Raw genomic sequence first — 27,424 nt, forward strand, 5'->3', positions numbered from 1 at the left:
ACTGGGTCATACTTACAGCAAACTTATCATACAGCTGGTATGTGAGCAGGGGGTTAGGGAGTTCACGGAAGTACATCTTGAGAAGTGAGCTGATGCTGTGAATGTCCTGCAGGTAGCAGTCGGCCGTCAGATCCGGCACACGGTCCTCGTCAAACGCCAACCTGTGACAGGAGACGTACAGAACTCAGTGCTAGACACGTGATCAGCAATAAAGCATGGGTGGGAAATGTTATCTCAGGTCATAGCATTACAGCTGCACAACATAAGGTTCTTCTGTTTCTGACAAAACTGTCCAGTAATCAAAACTTCATACTTGACTGACACTTCTATCACAAAAATGTTCAGAACGAGTGAGTGAATGTTGTTAAAAGCTGCAGTCAGCAATAATGAGTGAGTGAGTGTGTTAAGAGTGAGTGATTGTATGAGTGAGTGATTGTGTGAGTGAGTGATTGTGTGAGTGAGTGAGAGATTGTGTGAGTGAGTTAAACCCGGCTCTTTGTGTGATGAGCAAACACTTTATCCACTTTAAGTACCCCACTACCCCAGGAGTACACAGGATATTGATGTAACACACTTTGCCATATACAATCTGTACGTACCGGAGCTTCTGGATATTGGAGGTGATGCCGGAGAGGCGGTAGATGCCGTCAACGATGCCATGCTTCTCGATCACCTCCGTACAGCTCTTCAGCACCAGTGGGACTATAACAGATACAACACAATGTACATTTTGAGAATCTGGAGATTACGGTATGGGAGTATGGCTTTACACCACTTTTACATTCAATTTATGGAGCTTTTATATTCAATAATACATTCTAGCAATATCAAGGTTGGGGGCTTTGTACCCATGTGGGGAATTGAACCTGGACCATTGGCGTTATGAGCTTTAACCACTAGGCTACCCAGCCATCCTCTAGAGATTCAAAACACATATATAGAGTTATTACAAAATAAATTATTTGCATGAATATTTTTCTCCTAATGTTTCAGAAAGGAAGCAGTAAATTGCTAGCAAGAAATGATGCCACACCATACCCATGAGGTGGGGAGAATGTAGAGGTGGGGAGAACGTAGAGGTGGGGAGAAAGTAGAGGTGGGGAGAATGTAGAGGTGGGGAGAAAATAGAGGTGGGGAGAACGTTGATCTGGGGAGAATGTAGAGATGGGGAGAAAGTTGAGGTGGGGAGTACACTGAGTTGGGGAGAACGTAGAGGTGGGGAGAACGTAGAGGTGGGGAGAACGTTGAGGTGGGGAGAACGTTGATCTGGGGAGAACGTAGAGGTGGGGAGTACACTGAGTTGGGGAGAACGTAGAGGTGGGGAGAACGTAGAGGTGGGGAGAACGTTGAGGTGGGGAGAACGTTGATCTGGGGAGAACGTAGAGGTGGTGAGAAAATAGAGGTGGGGAGAACGTTGATCTGGGGAGAACGTAGAGGTGGTGAGAACATTGATCTGTGGAGAATGTAGAGGTGGGGAGAACATTGATCTGGGGAGAATGTAGAGATGGGGAGAAAATAGAGGTGGGGAGAACGTTGATCTGGGGAGAACGTAGAGGTGGTGAGAACGTTGATCTGTGGAGAATGTAGAGGTGGGGAGAAAGTTAAGATGGGGAGAACATTGAGGTGGGGAGAACATTGAGGTGGGGAGAACATTGAGGTGGGGAGAACGTTGAGGTGGGGAGAACGTTGATCTGGGGAGAACGTAGAGGTGGGGAGAACGTTGATCTGGGGAGAATGTAGAGGTGGGGAGAACGTTGATCTGGGGAGAATGTAGAGATGGGGAGAAAGTTAAGATGGGGAGAACATTGAGGTGGGGAGAACGTTGAGGTGGGGAGAACGTTGAGGTGGGGAGAACGTTGAGGTGGGGAGAACGTTGATCTGGGGAGAACGTAGAGGTGGGGAGAACGTTGATCTGGGGAGAATGTAGAGGTGGGGAGAAAATAGAGGTGGGGAGAACGTTGATCTGGGGAGAATGTAGAGATGGGGAGAAAGTTAAGATGGGGAGAACATTGAGGTGGGGAGAACGTTGAGGTGGGGAGAACATTGAGGTGGGGAGAACGTTGAGGTGGGGAGAACATTGAGATACTTACTCAACTCCCCATCGTTGCCAGAGTTGAGGAGGTGTTCCCCGAGATCGCAGCCGAAGACTCTCTCCTTGACGATACCTGACTGCTTGAGCTGGTTGCGAGCTGGACGGGTGGAGAAGAACGTCCGTAAGAAGGACATCAACTTGCCATGCTTTTTCATCACTGCAAAGACAACATGCATAATGCTAGGTTCATGCATCAAGCAAACGCACACAGGTTAGTGTGGGTACAGGGGGAGTTGTCTCCCTTCCCTCCACATGCTGGGGTCAGTACAGGGGAGGGAGGGGGGAGGTAGGGGGTGAGTACATGTCTGTTCAACATTTCTCAATACATTCCTAGAGTAGGAAGCTAACAGTAATCCCCAATTTTCAGTGTCCTTGACCGAAAGCTGAGGGCCTTAAACTGCCATTGAATTGGATGAGTGAGTGAACGTTGTTTTACGCTGCCGTCAGCAATATTCCAGCTTTACCGCGGAAGCCTTTAAATAATTGACACTTCAGAAACAAAGCTAAGGTGGCGAACGGATCCTGGGTACTTATCAAAAATAGAATGGAGATTGAATACACTGGCTAACAGAGGATGAGATCTTCAAGGGCAAAGGGGGGGGCACAGGTGGCACAGTCGTCTAAGGTGCCGCGATTCGATGTGCAGAGTTGCGTCCCTTGGGCACGCCAGAAACCTATGATTGTGGGTTCGAATCCCTGTTCGCCCCGTTTATGTTTCTAGGGTTGTCAGCACCATACCCGTACTCGTGGGTTTCACCGAAGTGGTAAACGTCTGAGACCTGCACTGCATCACTTGGGGCTTTCCTCCCACATTAAGCTGACACACCGCGATATAACTGGAATACTGTTAAAAGCGGCATTAAACCCAACTCACTCACTCACTCAAGGGCAAAGGACCCCCTTCACACTGATGTCACTGTTAGTCAGGAGGCAGATCATCAGATGCATGTGGGCTGCCTGTACCGTGACAGTTAATGAAACAAATCATCTAATGCACCAAGTCAAACCAAACCAAATCCAAGATTCATGCAAGTCTGTTAACAAAGAATCCAATAACCTCCATCTTGTCATGCCCGCCTACATAACTGTATGATGTAAACAGTGTTGTTAGTTACTTATCACTGCTTCCTGTAGTATATAACAGCCGCATTCCTACACATGTAACACAGCAGCAGAAGAAACTAACAGTTTTAGTCCACTCGTCCTTATAATGATAACATATAGCAAAACCCTTAAAAAGGGCAAATTTCGACTAGTCCTTATGTGCCTTTACCATTGGGCAGTTTGCAGGGACTATAGCACTAGGGCCAATTTCTGAGACTGCAAAGGATAGATATCTGTGGCAAACACAGATAGATATGAATACACACGATAGACTAGATCTGGGGTGTTCAAAGCCGTTGTCAGAAAGCATGTTATTCCATGTCAGTGGTCTTTGTACAATCAAATTACAGTGTATTGTAGTCCTTGCCAAACTGCCCAATAGTTAAGGTATCACGAGAGCCAGTAGAATTTTGCCATTTTTATGAGTTTTTCTATACATGATCATCATAAGTACGAGTGAACTAAAACTGTTGGCTTCCATTGTTGATATTATTCCATGTCACTTGTCAATTCATGAGCATGTCATTCCATACTTTGTATATTTCTTGGTTTCAATGGGTTTTTTATGTCATATTTCACAAGTACAAGTCAAAGTTTCTAGTCCATGGACAGGTGCCCCTCTGTAACAGTCAACACCCGTGTCAGTACCGCCCGTTCATCTTACGACTCCCTGCAATAACCTGTCCCTGTACATGACCATGTTGATAATGAACTCCCGTTCATCTAACGACTCCCTGCAGTAACCTGTTCCTGTACATGACCATGCTGATAATGAACTCCCGTTTGTCTGATGATCCCCGCAGTAACCTGTTCCCTGTACATGACCATGCTGATAATGAACTCCCGTTTGTCTGATGACTCCCTGCAGTAACCTGTTCCCTGTACATGACCATGCTGATAATGAAATCCCCGTTTGTCTGATGATCCCCGCAGTAACCTGTTCCCTGTACATGACCATGCTGATAATGAACTCCCCGTTTGTCTGATGACTCCCTGCAGTAACCTGTTCCCAGTACATGACCATGCTGTTAATGAACTCCCGTTTGTCTGATGATCCCCGCAGTAACCTGTCCCTGTACATGACCATGCTGATAATGAACTCCCATTTGTCTGATGATCCCCGCAGTAACCTGTTCCCAGTACATGACCAGGCTGATAATGAACTCCCGTTTGTCTGATGACTCCCTGCAATAACCTGTCCCCTACATGACCATGCTGATAATGAACTCCCGTTTGTCTGATGACTCCCTGCAGTAACCTGTTCCCTACATGACCATGCTGATAATGAACTCCCGTTTGTCTGATGATCCCCGCAGTAACCTGTTCCCTGTACATGACCATGCTGATAATGAACTCCCGTTTGTCTGATGACTCCCTGCAGTAACCTGTCCCCTGTACATGACCATGCTGATAATGAACTCCCGTTTGTCTGATGATCCCCGCAGTAACCTGTTCCCTACATGACCAGACTGATAATGAACTCCCGTTTGTCTGATGACTCCCTGCAGTAACCTGTCCCTGTACATGACCATGCTGATAATGAACTCCCGTTTGTCTGATGACTCCCCGCAGTAACCTGTCCCTGTACATGACCATGCTGATAATGAACTCCCGTTTGTCTGATGACTCCCTGCAGTAATCTGTCCCTGTACATGACCATGCTGATAATGAACTCCCGTTTGTCTGATGATCCCCGCAGTAACCTGTCCCTGTACATGACCATGCTGATAATGAACTCCCGTTTGTCTGATGACTCCCTGCAGTAACCTGTTCCCTGTACATGACCATGCTGATAATGAACTCCCGTTTGTCTGATGATCCCCGCAGTAACCTGTTCCCAGTACATGACCATGTTGATAATGAACTCCCGTTTGTCTGATGATCCCCGCAGTAACCTGTTCCCTACATGACCAGACTGATAATGAACTCCCGTTTGTCTGATGACTCCCTGCAGTAATCTGTCCCTGTACATGACCATGCTGATAATGAACTCCCGTTTGTCTGATGACTCCCTGCAGTAACCTGTTCCCTGTACATGACCAGGCTGATAATGAACTCCCGTTTGTCTGATGACTCCCTGCAGTAACCTGTCCCTGTACATGACCATGCTGATAATGAACTCCCTGTTTGTCTGATGACTCCCTGCAGTAACCTGTTCCCAGTACATGACCATGCTGATAATGAACTCCCGTTTGTCTGATGACTCCCTGCAGTAACCTGTCCCCTGTACATGACCATGCTGTTAATGAACTCCCGTTTGTCTGATGACTCCCTGCAGTAACCTGTTCCCAGTACATGACCATGCTGATAATGAACTCCCGTTTGTCTGATGACTCCCTGCAGTAACCTGTCCCTGTACATGACCATGCTGATAATGAACTCCCGTTTGTCTGATGACTCCCTGCAGTAACCTGTCCCTGTACATGACCATGTTGATAATGAACTCCCGTTTGTCTGATGACTCCCTGCAGTAACCTGTTCCCAGTACATGACCATGCTGATAATGAACTCCCTGTTTGTCTGACGACTTCCTGCAGTAACCTGTTCCCAGTACATGACCATGCTGTTAATGAACTCATGCAGGATTTCCCGTAGTCAGTCAATCTCACACCTCTCACATTCATGATGCAGATCAGGTTTATATCCATTCCTTATCATATGTTCCATCTCAAACAATAGAAATACACACAGGTAAACATGCTATTTGGATAAAACAACTAAAAATTATACGTGACAAACCATGAGAGAAGGAACCTTATGGGTGAAAACTCACATTTTGAATTCTTATTACCGTATTCGACGTAATAAGCGCCCAGGGCGCTCTCAAAATTAGAAATAGGGGGCTCTTATTAGAATATTATTTTGGTGAATAAAACAGAGTTAAAAGATAAATTTTGTGGTTTATGCTGACAGCCTGAAATGTTTATATACGACAGATATATTTTTCCAGAATTTAATTGCCCATAATTGAGGGTGCATATTACACACGAGTGCGTATTATACACAAATAAATAGGTCTTGTGTACATTGATCAATCGGAAGGGGTGCTAATTGGGATTGTTCACTAGCCAATATATTAGCAAATAACGCCGTGGGCGCTTATCAGAGCGGGGCGCTTATTACGTCGAATACGGTATATATTAAAAGTACTGTGTCTTGGGACCACAAATTACCATGTATTTATAAGCTTTAATTCATATTTATTACAGAGATACATGGCATCAAACATTCGGACTCATTTTCTGCAAGGTCCCTTTTAAGATTTAATGTCTGATTGATTGACAGTAGACATGTATGCTGGAATGTTTCGAAATAATGTATTTATTGATTACGAACTAACCCGTGAAAAATAAGATATTTTTGTACAGTCCGCACACATGAATTTCCTTTGGGGAAGTAAGTTGACGTCAAACGTCTTTCTTTATGACGTCACAGCAGTATTGTATCCCAGCACCCATAAGGTCCCTTTTCTCCTGGTGGGTCACATATAAAGAATAAAAGCTTGCTAGCTGGTATGTCTACAACGCTGATCTGAATTCCAGCCAATCACAAACCTAGGTCAGCTCCATTATAAAATGTTTATGTTGTTACAATAATAGATTCTGGTGGAAATTTCGTAGCAATTATTCAAAAATTATTTATACAAATCCTATTACCACACTGATTATTAATTTGCAAGCATTTCCATTACTTTATAAAAAATCAGATTAAGATAAAATCTGATACTTTGATGCTGACTTGTAATTTCTTGAAACTGTGTAGGAAATATGAGATATATATGCTGGAATCCAAATCAGTCCCCGACACTAGTAAAACTGTATGTAACAGAAGCTGCCATCCCCCTCTGTTCCCCTGCACCACCGATGCATGACGCGGGGGTCAACTTACAGGGCTTCTTGGACGCTGGGGGTGGGGGTATGCGCGACGCCATGGACGGCGGCACCTTGTCCCCGATCACCTCCACACACTCACTCGGGAAGAAACCAACCTGGGAATACAAACATCAACAACTGTGTCGAAAGTGTAAAATGAGTTTGAGCGTGTTGCAATCTGATCGGTTGAAATACATGATTAAATGGGATTCGAAGTCCAGACGTCTCCTGGGCTATTCACTACGCATGAATAGTTTTCCTGATAAGCCTATTTTTTTCTTCAATCCCAAATTTAGAACAACAATATTAAATATTATGTTGGATCAATATTTATCAGAACTTTGATTAAGTTGGGGTTTTTTCACATTCTGCTGACAAGGCAAGTTCAGTTATCATGTAAGCTGTGATATCATTAGGGGCCACTATTGGGGCTATTTTCACTATTGCGATTGTAATTGCTCTAGTAGCCCACACTATTGCAGTTGTATTGCGATATTAGTTAACTATTGCAAAATATTGTGATCGAAGTAAAAACTCACTTTTATGCATAACAGAAACAAATAAAAGTATTGGTTACAATCCTCCCTGTGGCAAACTCAACCCAAAGGGAAGTAACTCTCATCTGCCGATCATGAGACTTCAAAAGTTTGAGATGGTCCCTCCTTACCTCAAACCCTCTCTTCCCGCGCCACCAAATGGTATCATCCGCTGGAGGCATGTCGATCACAGACACAATGTCACCCACCTGCAACAGGGATCATATCAAAACTAGAATAGCTCTTGTAAGACAAGCATTGCACCCGAAGATTGATTTGCAAATTCTGTAAACAGTGATGTGGTTTGACAAAATGGATGAAAAGTTGTGTCTGATGAAATACTGTTGGATCACTTCAGATGCAGTACATAATATGTAACAGTCAGTTCAGTGACAATCATGGTGGCTTCTCATTAGCTGACTCGATCTCCTGCCTGCCAAGTCCTCCTTAAACAGTCTGTGGCAAAGGGTGTGAGTGGGTTTTAACATCGCTTTGAACAGTATTTCAGTTATATCACATCGTGTCAGATCGATGTGGGAGGAAATCCAGAAGTGACTTACATCGAGAGATATTTCATCTACAGCTTGAGCATTGTAGCGCTTGACGACGTGCGCAGCGGCAATGGCTGGTGTGTTGATGCCCGAGTCGTCCACAGCCAGCAGCCGGTTACCCCGATTGTCAATCTGCAACATGGACATTAAGAGGATTATTAAAAAAAAACAAGTCACAAATTCTAGTATTCAGGGTCCCGTTCCACAAAGCGATCGTAGCGCTACGATTGTCGTAAGTCTATGTTAAAGTATTTGAGTTACGATTGTCTTAGTGTTATGATCGCTTTGTGGAACGTGGCCCAGAATATCAACTTCATTATTATTTTCTTATTAAATGAAAGAGTGAGAAATGTTTTACACAATTTTCAGCAGCATTCATCATTATCGAGGAACACCAGAAAATGGCTTCAGAAATGTACCCATGTTCAGACCTGAATCCAGGTCTTTGGTGGAGAGGGAACATTTCAACCACAAGGCTACCCCCGTATCTATAGAGTTGCCCCACAACCTACCTCCAACCAGTTGAGCACCGACCCACAGTTGATCATACTTCCAGCAATCTCGGAGAAGTGCTTCAGGTACCTCCTCAATGCCCTCTCCAACTCCTGCAACAACAACAACAACAACGGTCAATAACAGGAAGAACGTGACACCAACACAGCCATTATCTGATGGGGCTAACACCATCTCTCTCACATGATACCACCCAATTGAGAGTTCAGACCTTCCAATTGAGAGTTCAGACCTTCCAATTGAGAGTTCAGATCTTCCAATTGAGAGTTCAGATCTTCCAATTGAGAGTTCAGATCTTCCAAAATTGAGAGTTCAGATCTTCCAATTGAGAGTTCAGACCTTCCAATTGAGAGTTCAGATCTTCCAATTGAGAGTTCAGACCTTCCAGTTGAGAGTTCAGACCTTCCAATTGAGAGTTCAGATCTTCCATTTGAAAGTGCCGAGCATCCAATTGAGACTTTAGACCTTCCAATTGAAAGTGCCGAGCATCCAATTGTGACTTCAGACCACCCTGTTGAGATTACAGGTCTCTAAATTGAAAGTTCAGATCTCCCAAAGCAGAGTTCAGACCACCCAATTAAGAGTTCAGGTCTCCAATTGATAGTTCAGGCCTACAAACTGATATTTCAGGCCTACAAACTGATAGTTCAGACCACCAAATTAGGAATTCAGATCACCCAATTGAAAGTTCAGATCTCCCAAATCAGAGTTCAGATCTCCCAACTGAGTGTTTAGACAACCCCATTGAGAGCCCAGTTTCATTCTCTCATCCACCATGTTTAGAACATATATGGAGCAACTTGCATGTCTCTTAAAGTTAAACGACTCATTCCTAAACTGTTCCGTGGGATGCCTGGTGATAACTACTCACACCACTTATAACACCATTTCTGTCACGTCGTGGAACAACGCAGATGCAACACAAATGCTAAGAGAAACGCTTCATTTACCAAGACAAAATTTATCTATATATTCCTGACAAAGCACATGCCTTAGAACAACTCATATTCCTGTAGAATGGAAAATATGAAGAATAATCTCCTTTCGTTCTTGTCATGAAACGTCAGTGGCAACATGTAGGCTGTAGGCATTAATCCAGAGTGGAGCAAGTTCCCTTGAAAACATGGGTAACCTTCAGACAGGATGTGGCAAAGAGCTTTGTGTTCAGAGTGTTCAAGGGACACGATGGTGATCCTTCAGACAGGGGTGTCAAGGTCAGAAACAGTGAACACCAGTGTGTGGGCTAGTACGTCATGACTACTGTGTGTCCAGTTGTTGAAATCATGACACAATGGATGTGATTAGGAATGAATCACTGGTTCAGCAGATGCACTGGACTCCATGACAGAACAGAGTTGTCTCCCTTTGCCTGTAGTTAATCCAGGGAACAAATCCTGGCAATGAATAATAGCTTGGATCTCTATTAGTCATAGACAAACACCAAGAGCATAGTTAGATCATTGCTACAGTAATCCCCGTAGCACACTCACAAGAAAGTCAGTCAGTGTGTTGTTGACTGGGAGTACATGTTGAACTTATTGAAGAGGTCAAGTAAAAAGGTACTATTCCCGGTATTCAGGCCTATAAGCATACACTGTATAACATCTTCCTCTGCTGGTACACATGCCTTTATTCAGAGAGTAAGTTTGTTTTTAAATGACTCCAAGGTTACTGTATGTCTTCATGAACATACTGTCTGTACACAGCATAAAGTCATCCTGCACATGACTTTATCCAGGTCACAAAAAATTTAAGTTTGTTTTTCAAATTTCGAGTAGGTTATGTTGTTGCCAGCAAGTTGCCATGACTAACTCACTGAATGTTGTATGACATGGCTTAAGAATGCCAACTAGTGAGGGCCAGGTTGTACAGCTTGTGTCTGCCACTTCCTGTATCTGCTGACCTTTGTCCCCATGGGCAGTCTGTGTGCAGTAATTGCTCTTGTTCTCGGGAAAACAGTAATTGCCCCTTGTGTTAGTAACAACGCCCCTTGTGTTAGTAACAACGCCTCTCCATGTGTTGTGTCTTGTACAGATCTTGCAGTGTTTATTCCTTGCTGTGGGTTGGAAGGAGCCAATACTGGAATAATTGGTCCATCAAGAAATACAAATTAAGTCATGTTTGACTTCACTGGAAGATCCATCATGTTTCCTTGTCATGGTTACATAGAAAGACTTTTTCTCCCAAAGATGTGACTACATCTCGTCACCTACTGTTGTCAAGTCTCCATCCCCTGCTTTGACATCTTTTCTGACATTGACATGACCTACTTCTTCCTTGGCAAAAGAATCAGTCTTCAGTCCACAGTCTGAGAACAAGGATAAAAGAGATCTTCATTTTTGTGGTATTATCATATAAATATTGATCCACATGGCTCAGATTACACATTTCATCAACATACACTATGACAATTACAGTTCCGACAAGCACCTGTAACGTTCCGACAAGCACCTGTCACGTTCAGACAAGCACCTGTCATGGCACAATCCCTGAACAACATGACAGTCCTATAGTGCCACATCCATGACAGAGCTGTTCAAGTCAGCATCTTTTATCCGGTCCTGAATATTGCAACTTCTGCTCCTACCAGGGAAACTTTACTTCTGAAGTAAGGTTCTGTGTCACTGAAGTTTGTCACGAAGAAATCTCGACAGACTCCACAATCAATATCCACATCACATGTTGACTTGTCTTGTGTGGGAGTTGTGGGAAGTACAAGGGAGCAATCACTGATGGAAGCTTGTCTTCCTTCGCCTCAGGCTTCAGGCCCAGAGTCACCTTTATCTTCTCATCTTATTTATCCCACAGTGCCTACCGTATTCAACGTAATAAGCGCCCAGGGCGCTCTCAAAATTAGAAGTAGGTGGCTCTTCTTAGTATAAAATTTTGGTGGAAAAAAAGTCTTAAAAGATCGTAAATTTTGTGGTTTATGCTGACAGCCTGAAATGATACAAAAGAAAAGTCTGTGTGTATTAGACACGACAGATATATTTCTTCAGAATTTAATTGACCATTGTATGGGGTCCATATAACACACGAGTGCATATTATACACAAATAAATAAGTCTTGTGTACATTGATCAACTGGAAAAGGTGCTAACTGGGATTGTTCACTAGCCAATATGTTAGCAAATGTCGCCGTGGGCGCTTATTAGAGCCGGGTGCTTATTACCTCGAATACGGTAACACTGTCACAACGCTCCAATGCACAGGCAACTTCTACAACACATTCTCTTCAACACTTCCTCCATCTCTGGATTTCGTCACAGTTTGCTCATGAATAATTGTCACAACTTTTCACCGAAAAGCAAACTACTTCATCAACGTATCCCCTCAACTCCTCAGAATTTGATATTCCATATAAACTTGATCCATGTGACAAATCATGTGAATATTGTCCACATTTCTTCTTCTCTACTGCTATCTCCAGTATTTCTTGATGTTCCTCTGATGCTGACAGAACTTTATCATAAGGAAAACACCCGAGAATTCAATGTTCCGATATTCCACCTAAACATGATCAATGTCACAAATCAACTGAAAGGGTCCACGATTCTTGATAACACTTTCTGTGTGTCAAATGTTGCCTCTGGGATGTTGAGATATTCCTCTGACGCTGACAGAAGTTATAACAATATTTTCACCAAACTTGTCCGTCAGGAAAACACATGAAGACCCATCCTGTCCACCACCTGGGCAGTTAATACTCCACAAGATCCATATCACAGTAACATGTGACGGAATATATTGCTAAGTTCAGGTTGATGAAAGTTTCAAGGATTCCTCATTTCCTTTCAAGGGATGAAAACTGCATCAATGTTTTGAAATCTGCGAACATTTTCCACAACTATCACTTCCTAGCTGTTGCCTTTAACAAGCCATGGCATTTGAGGCAGTGAGTTGGTCAGAGATGTTCCAGCCAGGCAGTGACTCAGCCAATCACAGCCACATCACATGTCGTACACAGGTCTTGATCAACACCAAGGGGAGCCACACAATAACATGTGCTTCTCTCATCACCGCTCATTTTATTCAATTATCCCCAGGGTGATTCACATGCCTCATGACTTCACCATCATATGTTCACATGAAATGATGACATCATATAATCATGTGCACACAAAGTGGTGACATCACAGTTTGTAAGTTCTATTAATATTCACATGAAATAATGTCAGCAAATGACTGTTGTCAATCACATTCAGAACAAACAAAATGTGAAGTTTTTTGTGTGGAAGGAACAAAATGCTTCACTATACAAGTCTTTGAAGAACAGTGTTAGAAATTGCCACTAGTCCTATAGTCCCAGTCCAATAGTTAAGGTATCATAAGGACTAGCAGACATTTGTCATTTTCATGGGTTTGGCCATATGTTCTGATTGTCAGGACGAGTGGACTAAAATAAAGCTGTTAGTTATGGAATGAACAACATACTTAACTTTACAAGTCATCAACATAGAAATCATCAGAAACTATCCTGAGGAACACACTTGAAACATATATGCATTTGACAAGTTACTCAAACAGATACTATAACATTCCCACTTTGAAAGTGACGACAAGAAACTAGTGCTTAAACTGAACTGTTGTCTCACTTAGACATGTTGGACCAAGGCCCCATAAGCACTTTACTGGTCTGCCAACTCAAGTACATGTATTTAGGACGTAGTGAAATTACTCACTGGTGTCCCTATACATGGGCATTATCTCCACTTCACACAGGGTTCATGTTCCAGAGTCTAGACCTGGACTCAAACATGGCCACTAAACATTAGGCTTAAAAAAAGAAAAGAATTGGTTCTCAGGCAATGTATTTTGAAAATTTCTGTTTTATTTTTTTTGCCTGTTCAAACTAGGATAACCAAATATACAGTTCTGTACCATCAACCTGGGAAAGGGCCTCCCTACATAAACAAGCATACAAACTCCTATTGCCGCCGTGACCATAACACGAGATCGCAGTACATCAACCTGGGAAAGGGCCTCCCTACATAAACAAGCATACAAACTCCTATTGCCGCCGTGACCATAACACGAGATCGCAGTACATCAACCTGGGAAAGGGCCTCCCTACATCAACAAGCATACAAACTCCTATTGCCGCCGTGACCATAACACGGGATCGCAGTACATCAACCTGGGAAAGGGCCTCCCTACATAAACAAGCATACAAACTCCCATTGCCGCCGTGACCATAACACAAGATCGCAGTGAAGCAGTGTGCATGTATAGGGAAGTAACTGTGTGCTATATTGGATCGCATTATTTTTAAGTATTGGGAATTTTTAATTTTTTTTAAAATGGAAATATAAACGAAACAGGCGGCAGACTTTATGATGATGTGGGCGGTGCCTGAGAACCAAGACTACTTTATTTTTAGTCTTAATAAAACAGGGTGCCGTTGTACAAAGCAATCTTAGCGCTAAGGTGATCGTAACTACCATACCTTAACATAGACTTGCGACAGTTGTAGCACTAAGGTTCTTTTGTACAACGGCACCCAGGGCCCTGTTTCACAAAGTGATCTTAGCACTACACCTACCATTATGTGAGTTAGGATTGTGTCAGCACTTTGATGGCTCTGTCAAACCAGTTCCCATGGCCCCATCTTCAGATGAGTCGGTTTAAGTTTAACTACTTCAGCATCTAATTGCTTATTCTAAGAACATCACCAAATTAAATCCAGCTGCTCAACTTCATGTGAGATTAATGCTGATCTAGTCCAGAACAGTAAACATTTGCCAAACTACTCCCTGCTGTCTATAAAGACTATGTTTGGTGCCAGCAAGTTAAACTATTTACATCAGATTGTTGGCAACGAGAAACATGGTACCTTGGCTCCAACTTCTTCTTAAAATATTCCCGATTAAAGGCATCCTTGCATGTTTACATGACAACAGATTGATACTAATATTGTGTTCAAAGATTTCAGGACAACTATTATTGTATAGTGGGCAGTAAAGAGGACCCCAGTTGAAAATCTGAAGGTTTTAGTTTGGTATGACTGCAGCCAAAATACAGGATTTATGGCAATGATGTAATAGAGGTAGAGGATTTGTAAGAGTTATTGTGTTCAAAGATGAAGGCAGATGACCAAGGGAAAGAGCTCATATTCTAATTTGTCTTCATAAGAGCCCTGTCTTTGTCCAAAGCAAAGGGTTGAACATCCATTATGGACTCTTATGAAATTACCAACTTTTACTCCTTAAGAGACATAGTAAGGCTAAGCCATGAATTAAAATGAAGTTTCAAGTGACACAGTAAGATGGCTCCATTGTCTTCAAAATAACAAAAAATCAAATAATCAGTACTGTAAATCAGGAAATTAATGCGTCTCCAAAAGAATGCGACCACTGGCCCCTAGCCAAAAATGCGACTCAATATGAATGCGACATCCCCCCTCCTCTCAAGCGTCAGTAGATTTCTATCTAAAGAAAATGTCCTCTGTGAGGTTTACAGGAGAGTCCTCGCCTGATTCCAATCTTACATTAATCCGATCACACACTAAATAGCACTGCTTATTAGCGCTGACTAGAGTACTTCCGCTAAAACAATACATGTGCGCTGGCTCGTGTGGGCCTTTGACGCAGTTGCAAAGAACAAAACATCGTGTTGCATGGGTGGCGTCTGTCTGGACTTTCAGGTGTGATCAGTGATGACATAAGTGAGTAGAACACTTGTCTTGACCCAAGCAGTGACAATTCACAGGACGTAATTAGTGTTTGAATGACAATGTTTATATACTTGTTACAAGTGCTGCTCAATAAACAGTAGTGTGGAATACATAGTTGGTTTTTTTCAGCATATGTCTAAGTTGGTATTCCTGCTATCTAAAATGTCTCATTTCAATATAAATGCGATGTTTAATAATGTGCACAAAGGCCTTTCGCATTTTTCGCATTTAATACACACTTGCGTTAATTTCAAGATTTACAGTATTTCATGACTGTCCTGCTTCATTTCTGATGTTGAACCCACCTTGTTGTTCTTGCCGGAGTCCACCTCTTTCTGTAGTTCCGACAAATGACTGAACTTGCGGTCGAAGATACACTTGTGGAGCTGTCGGTCCAGCATACGAAAATTGCCATACGTCCGCCGTACGTTCCACGTTTTGTCGCTGGACTTGACGCGGAGGAGGTACGAGTATTCTCCATTCTCTTCCTCATTGTGGTGGTAGTTCTCCCGATCTTCCTCACACAGCTGGACCTAGGGTAGATAACCAGGGACTACAGCACCATCTATACACGACGGTTGCATCGTTCGAGTTGGTTGGTTTGTTGTTTAACATCGCACTCAGCAATATTCCAGCTATGTGACGGCGGTCTGTAAATAATCGAGTCTCGACCAGACAATCCAGTGATTGATATCATGAGCATCGATCCACGCAATTGGGATTGATGACCTGCATCAACCAAGTCCGCGAGCCTGACCACCTTATCCCGTTAGTCACCTCTTACAACAAGCATAGTCGCCTTTTAGGGCAATCATGGGTTGCTGAAGACCTATTCTACCCCATGGGTCGTATCGTTAAAGAGTTACCAATTAAGTATCAACTATAATCAATCATCGGAATATCCTCATAACTATAGGTTCACTTTAAGATGAGAGATCCAATCTCCATTTCAATGGGTTCCTACAAGCATGGGTACAGGAGACGACACCTTGCCAGGAATCACCCTGGTTACTTCGGTAGCTGCCACACATACCTCGAGAGGTCCCAGTTCAACCGATTCATAGTGGAAATGAGCACATTCCTCCAGCTTCGGAAAGCGTGTAGAGCCGTCGAACACTCCACTGTGGACAGAAGACACAATGGTGAGCATGATTCATCAGTCAAATACAACTGGCATAAGGGTCTAATACTGGCACTATGGTCTAGTATCTCTGCTATGGTCTAAAATTGACATTATGGTCTGATATTTGAACTATGGGCGAATATCTGCGTTATGGTCTAAAATTGGCACTATGGTCTAAAACTGGCTGTATGGTATAATACTGGCACTATGGAATAATACTGGCAGTATCTGGCACTATGGTCTAACATCTGCACTATGGTCTAACATCGACACTGTAGCATGATATCTGCACTATGATCTAAATTTGGCACTATAGTCTAATACTGGCCCTTTGGTCTAATAAAAGACTATCAACACTGTGGTCTGGTATTGACACTTGGTCTAAAATTATCATGGTCATATATTGGACTTAGGGTCTAAATTGGCCCAATGGTCTGATATTGATACTATGGTCTAAATTTGGCCATATGGTCTAATATTCTCACTATGGTCTAATATTAGCACACTGGTCTAAAACTGACACTGAGTAAATTTAGACAATTGAGTTCTAATACCTACACAATGGTCTAATATTGTCACTATGGTCTAATACCTACACTATGGTCTACTATCTACATTGTGGTCTAATATTGTCACTATGGTTTAATACCCACACTATGGTCTAATACCTACACTATGGTTTAACACCTACACTATAGTCTAATACCTACACTATGGTCTAATACCTACACTATGGTCTAATAAAGACATCATAGAAGGTCTAACTTCAGCACTCTAAGACTAGAAGACTAGAGCCAGTATGGTTCCATTGTATACTCTGGCCTCACTGTCAGTCTGGATGTTCAAACGACCCATCACACATTTGTCATACAACCACAGTAACATAATTACTAACTTGAAATGAGTATCTTACAGCATTAGAAATTAGCACTAGTCCTTGTCGAACTGCCCAATAGTTAAGCTATCCTAAGAACTAATAGAAATGTGCCCTTTTTAAGGGTTTTTTCTACACACCATCCTTTTCAGGACTAGAGACTAAAACTGTTAGTTTCTACTGCTGTATCATGTACTCTGCAAACTCACAAGAATCAAGATTCTGCCAAAGAATCACTTTCTGAAAACAAAATCACAGCTACCTTCCCATTAGCTGTGTTGACACAGCTGTAGATACAACGATGGTGCCCATCTGGTACAGCCAGGCTTGAGGACATTCACCTGTCTACACATCACACACATCACACACACACACACACACAGACAGAGGAACGATACTTTTAAACACACCAGATGCTTCGTGGACCTAGCTTATTATTAGTTCCTGGTTCGTGACTTATTAAACAGACCCCAGGTGGACGGACGCAGATGTAAAAGGGGTAGCTGCTGCCGTTACGTAATGCCGCAGATCGTGTTTGTTATGTAAGTTGAGCCTTTACTTAACACATGCAGCTTTTGTAAGTGTTGGAATGTTATTCCATCAGGATTTGTATGTATCAGCGTGTGTGACATGCACACAGCGAGCCCATTAGCTGGCCACTCCATGATGTTGATGTTCAGCATCTGATTCCATGACACAACACTGCAGCTGCAACACCAGTATGACTGTCGTATCTTTGTCCTCATCTACTGAAGTGATGTGTCTACACATCTACTGACCAAGAGGAGTCTGTCCAGCATCTACTGACTCAGGTAGTGTCTACCATCTACTGACTCAGGTAGTGTCAACCATCTACTGACTCAGGTAGTGTCAACCATCTACTGACTCAGGTAGTGTCAACCATCTACTGACTCAGGTAGTGTCTACAATCTACTGACTCAGGTAGTGTCAACCATCTACTGACTCAGGTAGTGTGTCTCCCATCTACTGACTCAGGTAGTGTGTCTACCATCTACTGACTCAGGTAGTGTGTCTGCCATCTACTGACTCAGATAGTCTGACTACCATCTACTGACTCAGATAGTCTGTCTACCATCTACCTACCTGGAGTGGTGTCGTATCTTCATGCTGCTGCTGCTACATCGGGACTCCAGGCTGGAGGAGCTATCATACACCGGCAATATGCCTCCGCCCTGAAACACACAGACACTTACATGTATACTGACATAATGAAAACATTACATCAGTAATAGTACAAATGGTGGATACAGAGTGAGTGAGTGTGTATGGTTTTATGCCGTGTTTTGGGGGACACCAGAAATGGGCAGCACACATTGTACCCATGTGGGAAATTGAAACGAGCGAATGTCTTAACCGTTTGGCCCCGACTGCCTGTTTTATCAGGCAGCATAAACGATAGCCCAGTCCACTGATGCTCGATAAATCAGGCAGCTACTGTCCAAGTCCCTCACACGGCTGACCGCTGAATCGGGCGGCATGAACGTGTTTACAAAATCGCTCATTCTACTTCCTTTCTCGTGTGTAATCTCGTTCTAAAAATAGAAACGAGATCTAGACGCAATGACACTTCATTCCATGGAAATTCCCTGTCTTAATGGCACGAAAATCGAGGATAGGATACGTGTTTTCGCGACAGGTATATTCTCTTGCTTGAATCGGTAAATCTAGCGTAATGGCGGCCAACTACGATTCGGATAGCGATCAGATGTCTGATAACGAATTTATCGGGAATAATAATGTGTATCCATCCCCCACCCCCCCAACTTTCAAGAATGGGAGTGGCAGAGGGACAACAACGGTGGAGACATGAGGGATTTTGAAGAGGAGACAGGGCCCAAGAATACTTATTGACATGGTGAGTGAAGAGAGTCGTGCTATTGATTTTTTCCAACTGTTTTACAATGATTCTGTGTTTGAAAAGATTATGAGGGCGACGAATGAGAATGCAGCCGACAAGTGAATGAGCGATGATGTATCCCTTTTTTAAAAATGTATTTCTCTGATCGCAATCCGAATTGTAGTTGGCCAGTTGGTCACATGTCCTTGTATTTTGCTAAATTTGAATAAAAATTGATTTCCATATTCATGTTTTTTTTCTTGTTTTTTACATCTTAGTTTAAATATTTGTAGCTTATCAGTTAAGTCCAGTGATTGATATCATGAGCATCGATCCACGCAATTGGGATCGATGACCAATTCTAGCCCGGATCTTCACGGGTCTGTTACGCTAAAGACTACTGACAGAGCCATAGTAAAGGTCACTGACTTCATCAGGAACCCATCCCAGAGTAACACATTTCTAAAATACTGGTTAAGTTTACAAGATGGTATTTAGGGTTCCTTCAATGAGTAGTTGTGAACTGTCTTGGCTGAAACATGGCTGAAACATTCTGTGAATAACGTCTGTGTTGTTCGACCAGCTGTAAGTAAGAAGCAATTACTGCAGTGAGATTGTGTCAAGCCCCACTCAATCTGGGTATCACCTCGCACAGATACTGCAGCAGCCCTTAAAACAGAGTGACAGTTGTAGGGCTGATAGTATCTCAGTGTGTCACTGCACGGCTGCTGTCAGGACAACTGTACACGGTGGCAGTGAGAAAACAATTAGTTCTGCTTCTTCATGAGCCGACACAGGACTTTTGACGTCTCGAGATCCAATCTGGACATATTTCTCTGGGTTCTGTGTCGGCATGGGGCAATACGGGCAGTTGTAACTGATCCTTCATACATGTTTCAGGAGTGAGTGAGTGAGTGAGTGAGTGAGTGAGTGAGTGAGTGAGTGAGTGAGTGAGTGAGTGAGTGAGTGAGTGAGTGAGTGAGTGAGTGAGTGAGTGAGTGAGTGTGTGGGTGTGTGAGTGTGTGAGTTTTTCATAGTGTTAAGCATCATGCCACCATATGATGAATGGTCTGAATGTGGGAAATATAAAAAGGTGTTCGGTGAGAGCAGCTATTGCTGTAAAATCTGGGATACCCCATCCCTGGAAGATACACACTCATGTTTCATAAGAATCTGCTTATTGAGGGTTCAAATCCAATTTTACAATGACCCTTCGGTCTGCCAGCGCCATACCTGTGTTTCAGAGAGAATTTACTTTACATAACGATCCACAAAACTGTCATGGACTGGGATGCCTCAGCCTTGTTCCAAGGCTTACTGAATAAGTCCATGGGTGAACAGTAATTCTATCCTTGAAATAGGCAAGTCTAGATATGTGGACAAAGGACTAAGAACGCCAGTCTCATATAGACAACTTGTTCTTATTATTTATATAATCTAGAAATTATGATTTAAACTAATATTATTTTTGTCTTAGAGACTTGTGCAAGTCTCGGTATGCCTGAGCGACACCTTGTCCATGGTGGAATCAGACTGGTGTCTGGGATGGCATTTCCATTAGAGTGAGACCCCTCAGTGAGTAAGTACACCCAGTAATATATTGCCTTGTTTGGTTCCCCGGGTTCCACACCACCCATGGAGGAGCTCCGTCCCCACCACAAGGCAGGCGATACTTGAGGAAGTGAGTGAAACAGGGCATGCTACTTTCCTGTAAACTGATCCACGCATCCTGCACTCCTCCAGAACCAAGAAAACAGGTCATACTCTAACAAAGAGATGAAACTGAACACTTGCAAACCATATTTCAAAGATTGACAACCACTTAGTGTGAAGTGTTTCTGGGGTGGATATTTATACCTTTTATCACAGATCTCATCCGTCAAAATGACAAAATAATGTTGAAACCTTTTTTTTGTCACTGCATGTTGGAAGCAGAATATTAAAAAGAAAAAAAACCTTTTTAGACTGACAATTGAAATGTTTGAATACATAAAAGTAACAACAGCATATCAAAATTGAAATATAAAAATATTTTGATCTTAAAAAGAAATTGTGAACAACAACAGTATACCATGAGAATGAAGAAAACAAGTATGAAATCAACTTCAGTTCACAAAATCAACTTTTGCTGTGACAAAGAGAGGATATTCAAGGTCCTCCAGATAATGGTGAATGTTTGAGAATACCTTCCAGTCTGGTTAAGGTAGACCTCCATGTTATATCACTTTGGGCCTACCATGTCTTGTTGCAATAACAGGCTTGACAGAGCTGGGCGCCAAGGAATAGACCATTTCCACTCAACTGACGCACCTTTCTGAGAATAACCCTTGGCAGATACACAAATTATATCGTAGGCGTGGACAAACATTAAACTTGTATAGCTTACCATTACATACATCATAGTGCTGAGATCTGTGTCTGCCTGAGGAATACAGAATGTATCATGTGGAGAATATCAGCTATATCACACTAGGCTGTGTAAACCAGGGAATCACTGGCTGGAATCAGTTCTTGATGACCTGCATCACTGGGAGTCATATACTATGTTGGAACTGTTCAATAAAATCCTGGAATGCAATAATTCCTCCTTTTGACTATTTGCGACCATAGACAATAGGAACGGGCTCCTCATGAGGTAGGTCTGAGGGGAATACAACTGGCAATTCCTTCCAAGCTCAGGACCGGAGTCAGTCTGTCATACAGACCCTGATACAAATATATCCAATACCACCCATGCAAGTCTATAATGTTTGGCAAGTCTAGATTACTGCAGACCCTGATACAAATATATCCAATATAGCCCATGCAAGTCTATAATGTTTGGCAAATCTAGATTACTGCAGACCCTGATACAAATATATCCAACACAGCCCATGCAAGTCTGTAATGTTCGGTGAGTCTAGAATACTGCAGTACCAGGAAAATGAACGGAGTCTATGGGCTTCTTTTCATTATATATACATATTAAGATAATTGTTTTTTACTGTAAGATATGTTCATTTCAGAGACTAGATGTTAGTCTAGATGGGAGTAATCACAGGGCATCCTGCCATGACCACAGCTTCATTTCATGCCCTGGGTACAGGAAGATTTGTAATGATATTGCAGCTGTCTAAACGAACGGTCACAACCCATTACCATCCATAACACACAGGGCAACTGCTGGATCTACTCCAAGACAGAAACATGGTTGCAGAAATAGCCTAACATGTCACACGTCAATGAAATACCTGACAACCTGAGTGAGTGAGTGAGTGAGTGAGTGAGTGAGTGAGTGTTTGCTTAAAGCCGCACTCAGCAATATTCAAGTTATATGACAACAGCCTGTAAAGAACCGAGTCTTTACAAGACAATCCAGTGATTGACATCATGAGTATCAATCCGCGCAAATGGGATCCGATGACATGCATCAACTAAGTCAGCAAGCCTGGCCACCCGATCCCGTTAGTCGCCTCTTACGACAAGCACAACTATTCAGGTCCACAACAGCCACTAAGCTGGTATGACTAGTCCAGTCCATCCACTGCCTGCCCTATGGGTAATGGCCGAGAAGTGTGATCTATTCGGGCTCCTCATACCGGAGCTATTACACAGCATAGTTCCGCTATATAAAGAGTGAGTGCTAATTCAGTGGAACAGAGAGACTTGAATGTGTTGATGCGTCTAACAGAGGCAAGTATTTCCATCCCTCCCAGGCCCCAGTACACAGAAGGGATGAATCACACCCTCCCAGGCCTGGTACACTCACTGGCTTCAGGACAATCTAACCTGCAGGTGCAACACATCAACAGCCATTGTTTTATGCCGCAGTCAGCACATTTACACCGCAGTCTGTATGTCAACAAGGTCTGGACAAGTGCTTCAGAGTGATCTCTGTCATCAGGGTAAAATGACACACAGTCAGTCAGGCCTTCCACAGTAATGACAAATTCTAACAGCTTCTTATCACAAGTTGGTTACATCAGGATATATTTGTCCAACCCACACATTATTCTCATGCCTACTTTTATGATGTCTATCTTGGGTCTTAATCAGAAATGAGATGTTTCTTTGCTGCTTACCGCCATAGTCAGCAATCCCTCCGTGAACCTCAACCTGACCACCCAATTCACTTAGTTGCCTTAAGACCAGCATAGGTTGCCAAGGGAACCAATTCCAACCCCCCAATCCTCATGGGGACCACCCAGACGAATTTCTAAAGTAGGGCATTTAAACACAAAGGTTACATGTAGATTTATCTGCGATAAATTGAATTTGGAACCAAACTTGCAGCATATTGCCTCACATCCTTTGAATATTGTAGTAACCACAACTTCGCATTTGCAACTTATAATTGTAGATGTAATAACTAAATATATCTACCGACAACTGAAAAAAGTACTATTCCATGAATATTAGCTTCTGTGGTGATGCGGCTGTCAAATCAGCTGTTTCAATCAGAGGGACCTGACAACCTCTGAATGACCAATCGGAAACAGGTAATTTTCAAATTCATGGTAGAATCATATTTAATACCTGTGAAAATGAAACAAAAGGTTTGGTGTTTTTTCCTTCACATAATACCCACAATTCCATCCAATTTGTATCTTATCCATGAAACAAACACTTAACCTTGTGGCAGCCTTCAGACAGAAGAATTAATCAGAACAAACTTCCTCGGAATGATCATATTCAGGGATAAGTAGTCACTGGGAATTTTTTTTCCATTGATAAAAAACATATTGCACATTTTTCAGGAAAGATTAAATTCTTAAACTCTGTGACAACAACAGAATGTCTTAAAGCTGTAATCTATTATTTTCAAACACTTAAAGTTCCATTTCTCTTGTAAATAACACACACAATGACATCTTTTTCATTTAATTTGAAAAAAAATAACAAACACACTTAACCGATAAAATCACCTTTTTCTGCCATGATATAAACTCTACAAGATACTTCCAATCACTGTACAACAAAACATATTGTTTCAATTTCATTCCAATTTAACCTGGGGTCTTAACATGTTTATACAATCTGAAACAGTTGTGAGGTCAGCAGTACCAGCATGGAACACTATGAGTGTGTGTTACCCTGCTGCCAAGGGAGTGGGTGTCATGGAGATGCAGCCATGTCAGAGTGGGAGACTTCATCTGTTTGTTCTATCTCAAATGGGGGTCCTACGAGTCAAGGAAACTGTGAAATCCTTGCATGGATGGAAAGTCTTGTCTGATTGGTATGTTGATAGTCCCATCTTTTGTTGTACTACAGCCCGTCTATGTAACAGCAGCGCTCTATCTGGACACAAAACCCTCCAATTGACATTTCAATGTTTATGTAATCATCTGACCTGGAGCCAAAAAATTCACCACCGAGTTTTTTGTCTCTTTCACGTTTTTTGCAGCTGGTTATTTTAGAACCTGTTTTTATAAAAAAGTAAGGTTAAGGGAGCTAAAACTACTGTTAAATGATGGTAATAAACATTTATATATATATATTTTCTGTCGATTAAAGAAACACAAACAAAAGACTTCTCCTTTACATAACCTTATTTCTATGATAAAACAGAGATGGTTGGAAATTGGCTTCGCCTTGTTCCATTTCCTGGAAAGGAGAGGGTTATCCTCACAACTATTAGACATGTGGGCAGTGGAGAGGACGTCTGTTGAAAATCTAAAGATTTTACAATGTGACTGTCAGCCCAAACAGGTATTTATGGTTATGATATAATAGAGATTTTTAAAACTAAAATAGAAAACATACATAATAAATAATTGACGAAGCTCGATGATTATTTCTTATTCTCTAACACAGGCTCCTAGTTGTATTATTTGTTGGTGATGTGAAATGTGGACCTGGTTTAAACCAAATGTCAACTGAGTTTCTCCTAACAACAACTTCAGTTTGATTCAAATGTATTGGTTACTCTTAGTGTAGCGGGGAGTGACTTCATGTTGAGCCTGACTGATGTCGATCACCGATCACGACTCGTGAAACAGGAAGTTATTACTGCCTCACATCAAGTGGAGGACCTCTAGTGGCTGTTTCTAAGAGGAGCTGACTTCAATCAGAAAGTCCTATTCTCAGATATACAGACTTTCATGTATCTGTGACAGGAAGGAACTGTTAGACAAGTGACGGGACGGACAACAAGGGATGCCATCATCACACACATCTGTCCTTGATGTTGTGTGTATACACTGAGGCTACAAACAGTCTCTATCCCACATCAACTCATGTTATTACCTGACCCGTTAAGATCCAGGTAGAAATAGGTCTTCAGCAACCCATGCTTGCCGTAAATGGCAACTATGCTTGTCGTAAGTGGCGACTAACGGCATCAGGTGGTCAGGCTCGCTGGCTTGGTTGATGCATGTCATTGTATCCCAATTGCCCAGATCAATGCTTATGATTTCCATCACTGGACTGTCAGGACTAGATTCAATTATTTACAGACCACCGTCATATAGCTGGAATATTGCGGTGTGGCATTAACAAACATCACGTTATTATTGTGTATCATCAAAAGGTATGACAAAAACACGCTTATGATAGTTTTATTTCTCAGCAAAGAACATAATTTATATCAATCAGTGAGTTTTACTCTGCTGTTAGCAATATTCCAGTTTGGTCGTTTGTTGTTTAATGCCGCAAGGAAAAGGCGCTACATCACTATAATCAGCTGTCTGGATGGAATGTCTAAAGTTCAGCTCTTACAGCAATCAACAACCACTAAGTATGACTCTGCTCTTACAGCAATCAACAACCACTAAGTATGACTCTGCTCTTACAGCAATCAACAACCACTAAGTATGACTCTGCTCTTACAGCAATCAACAACCACTAAGTATGACTCTGCTCTTACAGCAATCAACAACCACTAAGTATGACTCTGCTCTTACAGCAATCAACAACCACTAAGTATGACTCTGCTCTTACAGCAATCAACAACCACTAAGTATGACTCTGCTCCTACAGCAATCAACAACCACTAAGTATGACTCTGCTCTTACAGCAATCAACAACCACTAAGTATGACTCTGCTCTTACAGCAATCAACAACCACTAAGTATGACTCTGCTCTTACAGCAATCAACAACCCCTAAGTATGACTCTGCTCTTACAGCAATCAACAACCACTAAGTATGACTCTGCTCTTACAGCAATCAACAACCCCTAAGTATGACTCTGCTCTTACAGCAATCAACAACCACTAAGTATGACTCTGCTCTTACAGCAATCAACAACCACAAAGTATGACTCTGCTCTTACAGCAATCAACAACCACTAAGTATGACTCTGCTCTTACAGCAATCAACAACCACTAAGTATGACTCTGCTCTTACAGCAATCAACAACCACTAAGTATGACTCTGCTCTTATAGCAATCAACAACCCCTAAGTATGACTCTGCTCTTACAGCAATCAACAACCACTAAGTATGACTCTGCTCTTACAGCAATCAACAACCACTAAGTATGACTCTACTCTTACAGCCATCACTTTGGGGATGCCAAGAACACATATCTAGGGTTGGTGTATTGCAGTGTTAGAAACTGGCACTAGTCCTGTAGTCCTTGCAAACTGCCCAAAAGTTAAGGTATCATAAGGACTAGTAGAAATTTGCCACTTTTCTGGGTTTTGCATTATGTGATCATTATAAGGACTAGTGGACTGAAGATGTTAGTTTCTACTGCTGTATTGGCACATAAGTCTTATCGCAATACATTGCAGTGTGGAGAGCTGTATTGTGATAGATATTGCAAAGCGTACTGGGGCCAAAATAACATATATCTTTGCTGTCCAAATGGTACTTCTTCATTCAACTATCGAGACTTCAGATTGCGAGATGGGTGGTATGGATAAACAAGACTACCTTGTATGTCATCAATATGTGAACAATGTTTACAGCGTGAAGCGTGTGCTGTTTACATGGTTTAGATAGGAACCCAGTCCATCAAAATGCCTCAAGATAGTAGATATTATTTATGTAACAATATATTTATTCTTCTGTGACTGTATCAAAAAATATTGATGCACAGGGTTGTCCCCCTACGCATATCCATCATGGGAGAAACAAACCTTGGTCTTCAGTGTGATGGGTGAACACTTTACCCACTATGCTATGCACCCTACAGCCTAATACAGTAATAGAAATCTATATTTGTATCATAACCATCAATACTTTTTTTTCTTTGGGTGTGTTAATCCCTCAGTTTTGTTACAAGTTCATCCCTTGATCGTAACAA

The 27,424-nt window shown here is 42.2% G+C and overlaps 1 protein-coding gene across 2 annotated transcripts in view; it reads right to left on the reverse strand.

Annotated features, from left to right (window-relative positions):
- The window catches only part of LOC124116867, a 185,770-nt gene that overhangs the window by 16,659 nt on the left and 141,687 nt on the right, over nt 1–27,424 (reverse strand). For both annotated transcript variants that reach the window (XM_048398132.1, XM_048398131.1), the window contains exons 7-16: nt 18,443–18,531; nt 16,375–16,462; nt 15,647–15,874; nt 8,668–8,760; nt 8,165–8,287; nt 7,736–7,813; nt 7,085–7,184; nt 2,091–2,249; nt 600–702; nt 17–161 (exon numbers count right to left, since the gene is read on the reverse strand). In XM_048398132.1, the coding sequence (XP_048254089.1) occupies nt 17–161; nt 600–702; nt 2,091–2,249; nt 7,085–7,184; nt 7,736–7,813; nt 8,165–8,287; nt 8,668–8,760; nt 15,647–15,874; nt 16,375–16,462; nt 18,443–18,531 (1,206 nt within the window). The remainder of the gene's footprint in view (nt 1–16; nt 162–599; nt 703–2,090; nt 2,250–7,084; nt 7,185–7,735; nt 7,814–8,164; nt 8,288–8,667; nt 8,761–15,646; nt 15,875–16,374; nt 16,463–18,442; nt 18,532–27,424) is intronic.

This window comes from Haliotis rufescens, unplaced genomic scaffold, assembly GCF_023055435.1.
Source record: "Haliotis rufescens isolate VD_foot unplaced genomic scaffold, xgHalRufe1.0.p SCAF_18, whole genome shotgun sequence".
Classification (NCBI taxonomy): domain Eukaryota; kingdom Metazoa; phylum Mollusca; class Gastropoda; order Lepetellida; family Haliotidae; genus Haliotis; species Haliotis rufescens.